The sequence below is a fragment of the Entamoeba dispar genome, genomic scaffold, assembly GCF_000209125.1.
Source record: "Entamoeba dispar SAW760 scf_1105229459447 genomic scaffold, whole genome shotgun sequence".
Classification (NCBI taxonomy): Eukaryota; Evosea; order Mastigamoebida; family Endamoebidae; genus Entamoeba; species Entamoeba dispar.
The window spans coordinates 1-5,672 of NW_001853697.1; the positions used below are offsets into that span (position 1 = coordinate 1).

A 5,672-nucleotide genomic window follows, 5' to 3' on the forward strand; every position below is an offset into this window, starting at 1 on the left:
TGTAGAATAAAATTCCATAAATTAAACACAACAAACCAATATAAAATTACAACGATTTATATTCAATAATTATATAAAACGAAGTTTCACAAACAATAAAAGAAGATTAAGAGCATTGTGTAACAATGATATAATGGTATTATGAACATATTTGATTGAGAACGGTATATTCTCTCTAAAACATTAAAAAACAAAGAAATAGAAGAGACAAAATAAATATTAAGTATATTAATAAGAAAGTGATACTGTTGATAATATCAAATAAACAATTTATTCAATTATAAAAGAATGCTATCATATAAAAATGCAATTAATAACATGTATATAAACAATAAACAATTATTGAAAGAAAAAAAAAAGAAATTTTAAAAATAAAAAGATAGAAACGAAGAAAAAGAAGCAGAAATGATCGAAAGATGCTGGAGAAATAAAAGACATAGGAAAAAAGAAATAGAAATAAAACAAGAAATAAGGAAAAACTATAATGATAAAGTGATAATAGAAATGATGAAGAAATACAAAAAAATAAGAATAAAAGATATAACATAATAAGAAAGAAATGAATAAAAAGAAACTATGAAAACAGAATACAAAAATTGAAATAAAATAATAAAAGAGAGCAGATAATAAGAATAGATAAGAATAGATAAATTGAATTGAAAATACAATAATAAAAGAAATGAAAGATATCAATAATACTTCAACTCATATTAAAATGATGAAACAAATAATAATTTTAATAAACAAATAATATTAAATAATGAAAGAATGAAAAGTATAGAAAGTACTGAAATAAAATATTCAAATAAATTAATGAAATAAGTAAAAAATATGTCAATGAATTAAATTGAATTCATCAACAAATTAATCATTTTATTGATAATATATTCACATAAATAATTGATGAAATCAATATTATTCAAAGAAAAATAGAAACTAAATTAATAGTACATGTATGAAAACACAAATAAATAATGATAAGATAAATACACAAGAAAAAATATACAAAATATTTTTACAATTCAACATGATATAATATCAAAAATAATTAAAACACAAAACAAAACACAATTATTTGAATAACAAATAGAACAAGAGCACTAAAAATGAAATATCTAGAAATACTGTATATGAATCAACACAAACATATCAATATTCAATTGACGAATTGAATATAAAAAATAGTGAATCAAACAATAATAATGCTAAAAATAAATAATAAAACAAACATAATAAATCATATGTTAATAGAATAAATATTAAACAAACAATTAATATATATTGACTATGTAATTAATAATATAAATATAATAATAAAATATCAAATAAATCTTGATAATTTTATATTATTAATGAATTTAATCTACATATCATTGAAATTACATAATTAGATTAAAGAAATATATGTAATAAAGTTAAAAAAAAGAAATAATTAATAATAAATAAAAGATAAAATAATAATAAATAAAATAGAGAATATTAATGATATAAATATACAGAAAAAGAAGTATTAAAGATAATAAAAAGAAAATAGAATAGAAAATAGATAAAAATCTATTATGTATTAAATTAATATCAAAATCAAGGAATGATAAATAAAATAAAAAATGAGTATTCATCTTAATATATTAAATGAAATTATAAACTATAAATACTCAATTATATCAATAATCAAACAAATAACAGAATAAAATACTAATAAAAGAAAAGAAATTTAATGATAAACAATATCAAAAATAAAGTCAAATACTTATCAAATATCAATAAATATACAAAAATAAACTATTATTACACATAAACAATGATACAATGAAAACACAAGAAAGAATTAGTTAATAAGATTTAAGTAATAATAAAAAGTAAAAAAGAAAATATAAATAAAAAATAAGAAAAGAAATATAAATTATTACTAATGAGATATTTGAAAACAAAATCATAAACAACAATTAACAGAATTTTCAATAAAATAAAATTTATTATCACTTTAGAAAGAAATATAAGAAATAAAGAAGATGAAATAAAAAAAAAGAAAGAATAATATAAAAGAAATGATAAAAGAAAAAGAGGATGAAATAAAAGAATAATACCATAATGAATGAATAAAAATTATAAAACAATGCAAAAGTAGTTATAATGAAAATGATATTTTAAAAAAAGTATGAAAATAATAGATTCAAATAATGAATAAATTCAAATATTAACAGTATAAGAAAATACGTAATACTTGAACAGAAATGATTAAATTAATAATGAAAATAAAAAATATTGTAAATGTTGAACGAACAATATAACATATATAGCACATATATTATTAGTATGCAAAATGATAAAAAAGAGACAAATATAAACAAAATATAAATGATAAATAAGAAATATTATAAAGTAATCTAAAATATAAATATACAATACCCACTTCATCGCATATCATCACCAGATGATTTAATTTGAATTACTTATAATAAAATATATTAAGAATAGTTACTAAATTTATAATATGAGATATGCACCTTAAGGTAATATACAAAAAGAAACCAACAGTAATGATTTAAGAAGTATAAAGATGAGATAATCAGAAATTATTCTATTTATGATAAGTACTATTTGGTTTATTCATAAAGTATCAGTAAAAAAAATCAAAAAAATAGAAAATAAATAAACACATAATAATTATAATACCAATTCAAATAAATGAAAACATATTATGTACTAATTATATACTTTTGAGAATGTTGATGATATAAATTCACATCCCAACATATCAATACAATCCTCTGATAATACAAAGAATGATTATAAAACTAATAATAATTGTAATAAAATGACATCTCAGAACAATGAAAATATGAATAACAAACAAATGTCATCAATTAGATTATTTTTTATTTCTCTTCATTGAAAAAATTATGTTACTTTGATGAAAATAAATAAAAACTAATAATGGTTGAAAATGATAAGAACTAATAATAAAATAAAGAAATTGATTATATATTAATAGGTATATTCATGACTACGTTATACACATTAAAATCTTTTTATTTAATATTATCCAATTCAATTATTGATTTTCTAATTGAGATATATATCAAATACAAAATCTAAAAAATTAAAAAAAAAATTATGAATTTAAATAAAAAATGTTAATGAGGAGAACTAATTAATCACAACTGAAAAATAACTAACAAATAATTAAATAAATGAAGTATATTCCAAATTTTATTGAAAAAGATGTTGAATATAAAGCATGTGAGGAGAAAATTAGCACAGTATTAGAACATGTCTATAATTTAAAATTTGTATTACAAGTAATAGAGTCAAAAGCAAATTCAAGTGTAGACGAAGAAAGTTTTAAAGAAGCGAAAGACAAAATGGAAATAGTTCAAGAAAAGATTGATAATTGTTATGAGTTAATTGAAAAAATAGTAGGAGAAAATGAAATTTTAGCACAAAGATATTGTTATTATCCATATTTTTATTCAATTTTAATTGAAGATGAATTAGTAAATAAAGAAGTATTTAATGAGAAACTTGGTTCAGAAAATATTTATTCGTTTAAAATGAACATAAAAGAAAGTGAAGATAATATTCATAGAACAACAACGATTTACATTATTTGTAAAAATGATTCTACAATTAAAAAATTACAATCATTTGTAAATGATATGTGTTGGAATATTCAAAAAGAAACTACTTATCAAGAATGGTTTGATTCAAAAATAATGGAACGTACTTATGGAACTGATGTTTGTTATTATAGTAACCCTAATGATGAACACCACTCAAAAGAATCTGATAATCAAACGTATACTGATTTAATTGAAAAAGTTATGGAACTTAAATATGACTTTCAAACTTCAAAGAAAATTGTTCGAGTATTATCTATTGAAAATGATAGTATTTGTGAAATTAAAGAACTACTATTTTCAAAAGATCTCAAAAAGAAATCTGAAGAAATTATTACTGCATTACAAGATTTTGATTATTGGGTTGAATAAAATAATTTAATCTTCACTTTTCCTTTTATTATTTCACTATTTTTTTTATTAAAAAATTAAAACTAAAAAGTTCATAGAATAATGAACTCTTCATTGATTCCTAAAAGAGTCAATTTATTGAACTTTGCTTTAAGAGCCAATAAAGGAAATCTCGTTGTTCTATTAAAATCCCTTCTTATTCCGACTACATCTTATAATATTATAATTGGTAATTCTGGTATTGCAACTTGTTCATTAGCTCTTTCTGCTTTGATTGATCATTCAATAAACACCTTTTATAATGAACCATCAATGGCTCCACTACTTTCAAATCTTCTTGATAAATTATTATTAGGAACAACTGTTGTGTCATTGTCATGTGTAAATAGAGTACCACCACAAGTTGCATCAAATATATTTGCAAGAGATGTGTTGCTGTCTGTTGGCTCATTACTTCATCGATACTTAGCATTTCCTCATCCAGTTTGTTTAATTTAAGTATTTTCTGATAACAACTAATTACAAAGATTGAATGGGATAAATTCTTTGATACATCTCAGTACACTTCATTCACAATTACCCCAACTTATTTTGGAAGATTGAATACTTCTATGACTACTTTATTAACAATTTGCGTTCTTTTAAATTGGACATTTAAACCACCTGTTACTCGAGCATTTGTCTCTTTCTTACCAAAAGTAATGGATTTTTGTAGTATATTTTCTTTTATTGAATACTTCCTTCCACCAGCAATACCTAAACCTCGATCGTATGGAGTATTTTCATCCTTATTTATCTAATTTCATATCTTAAATCATTTTTTCTTTTGTTCAAAATAAATAACAATAATCTTCTTTTTTTATCATTTTTAGGTGTCTTTTAAAAGATCATATTATTAATTATTCTTACATTAATTATTCATTATTTACTATTTATTCTTTGTCATAAAACACATTTTAGTTTTACTAGATTGATCGTTTGAGCTGATATTACTTATAGAACTCTGTTTAGAGCTTGTTAGTTGTGTCGTGTTGAGAGAGGAATCTAAATAAGATTAAATTCATTTTGATTAATTTTTAATTCATAAATAAACTGAAGTTATATTTATTTATTCTTTCTATAACAACTTAATTTTTAATGATAATAAATTGAATCTCACTTAAATTTGTTTATAAAAAACAAAAATAAGGAATATATTTATCTTCATTTTTCTTAACAAAAAAAGAAAGAAAATGTATTATAAAATATTAATTAGATTATTATTATTTTTGAATCTAAAATTATCGTAGTTATTTTCCATTTTACTAAACTCCTTTCCGCTTTAATTTTACTTTTTTTCTGTTTTCTTCCCATTCATATAAATCAAAAACATATTTCTTATTAATTATTTAATTAAACATATACGACACCATTATCCTTTTTCACAAAGATATATCTCTTTTTATTAAAAATGAATTTCACATTCTACAGGAGGTTCATTAATCTTTTCATTACTACTTTCAATTTTCGCATGTCTTTGGTTTAATTTAGACATCTCACAATCTTTTAAATGAGAATTTACAAATGATTTGTCAGCAAGAATAGGATTTTCGTCACAATGTGGTACGTTTTCTCTTCTCACAGTTCTTTTGAAATGAAGTGATGGACAAAAACTAAAATATTAATTATCAATTATTTTGTTAAAATCTATTAAAAATAAAC

At 20.3% G+C, this 5,672-nt stretch overlaps 2 protein-coding genes across 2 annotated transcripts, besides 23 other annotated features; both read left to right on the forward strand.

Annotated features, from left to right (window-relative positions):
- Positions 1 to 298: 298 nt before the first annotated feature.
- Positions 299 to 398: a microsatellite.
- Positions 345 to 479: a microsatellite.
- Positions 442 to 615: a microsatellite.
- Positions 514 to 685: a microsatellite.
- Positions 686 to 725: 40 nt separating this feature from the next.
- Positions 726 to 762: a sequence feature (AT_rich).
- A 33-nt stretch (positions 763 to 795) lies between these two features.
- Positions 796 to 975: a microsatellite.
- Positions 976 to 1,209: 234 nt separating this feature from the next.
- Positions 1,210 to 1,331: a microsatellite.
- A 4-nt stretch (positions 1,332 to 1,335) lies between these two features.
- Positions 1,336 to 1,363: a sequence feature (AT_rich).
- A 45-nt stretch (positions 1,364 to 1,408) lies between these two features.
- Positions 1,409 to 1,554: a microsatellite.
- Positions 1,411 to 1,606: a microsatellite.
- A 238-nt stretch (positions 1,607 to 1,844) lies between these two features.
- Positions 1,845 to 1,904: a microsatellite.
- Positions 1,905 to 1,960: 56 nt separating this feature from the next.
- Positions 1,961 to 2,139: a microsatellite.
- Positions 1,987 to 2,084: a microsatellite.
- A 98-nt stretch (positions 2,140 to 2,237) lies between the features above and the next one.
- Positions 2,238 to 2,267: a sequence feature (AT_rich).
- Positions 2,268 to 2,339: 72 nt separating this feature from the next.
- Positions 2,340 to 2,403: a sequence feature (AT_rich).
- Positions 2,404 to 2,437: 34 nt separating this feature from the next.
- Positions 2,438 to 2,496: a sequence feature (AT_rich).
- Positions 2,497 to 2,624: 128 nt separating this feature from the next.
- Positions 2,625 to 2,675: a sequence feature (AT_rich).
- A 283-nt stretch (positions 2,676 to 2,958) lies between these two features.
- Positions 2,959 to 2,994: a sequence feature (AT_rich).
- A 102-nt stretch (positions 2,995 to 3,096) lies between these two features.
- Positions 3,097 to 3,136: a sequence feature (AT_rich).
- A 58-nt stretch (positions 3,137 to 3,194) lies between these two features.
- EDI_124980 (uncharacterized protein) lies at positions 3,195 to 3,992 on the forward strand (the record flags this gene model as incomplete). The annotated part of the gene is made up of 1 exon (XM_001735819.1): positions 3,195 to 3,992. The coding sequence occupies one exon, from the start codon at positions 3,195 to 3,197 to the stop codon at positions 3,990 to 3,992; it is 798 nt and encodes a 265-aa protein (XP_001735871.1).
- A 37-nt stretch (positions 3,993 to 4,029) lies between these two features.
- Positions 4,030 to 4,054: a sequence feature (AT_rich).
- A 19-nt stretch (positions 4,055 to 4,073) lies between these two features.
- Positions 4,074 to 4,771, forward strand: EDI_124990 (uncharacterized protein; the record flags this gene model as incomplete). The annotated part of the gene is made up of 2 exons (XM_001735820.1): positions 4,074 to 4,454; positions 4,499 to 4,771. The coding sequence occupies 2 exons, from the start codon at positions 4,074 to 4,076 to the stop codon at positions 4,769 to 4,771; spliced, it is 654 nt and encodes a 217-aa protein (XP_001735872.1).
- Positions 4,772 to 5,016: 245 nt separating this feature from the next.
- Positions 5,017 to 5,241: a sequence feature (AT_rich).
- Positions 5,242 to 5,326: 85 nt separating this feature from the next.
- Positions 5,327 to 5,368: a sequence feature (AT_rich).
- A 256-nt stretch (positions 5,369 to 5,624) lies between these two features.
- Positions 5,625 to 5,671: a sequence feature (AT_rich).
- Position 5,672: the final 1 nt, after the last annotated feature.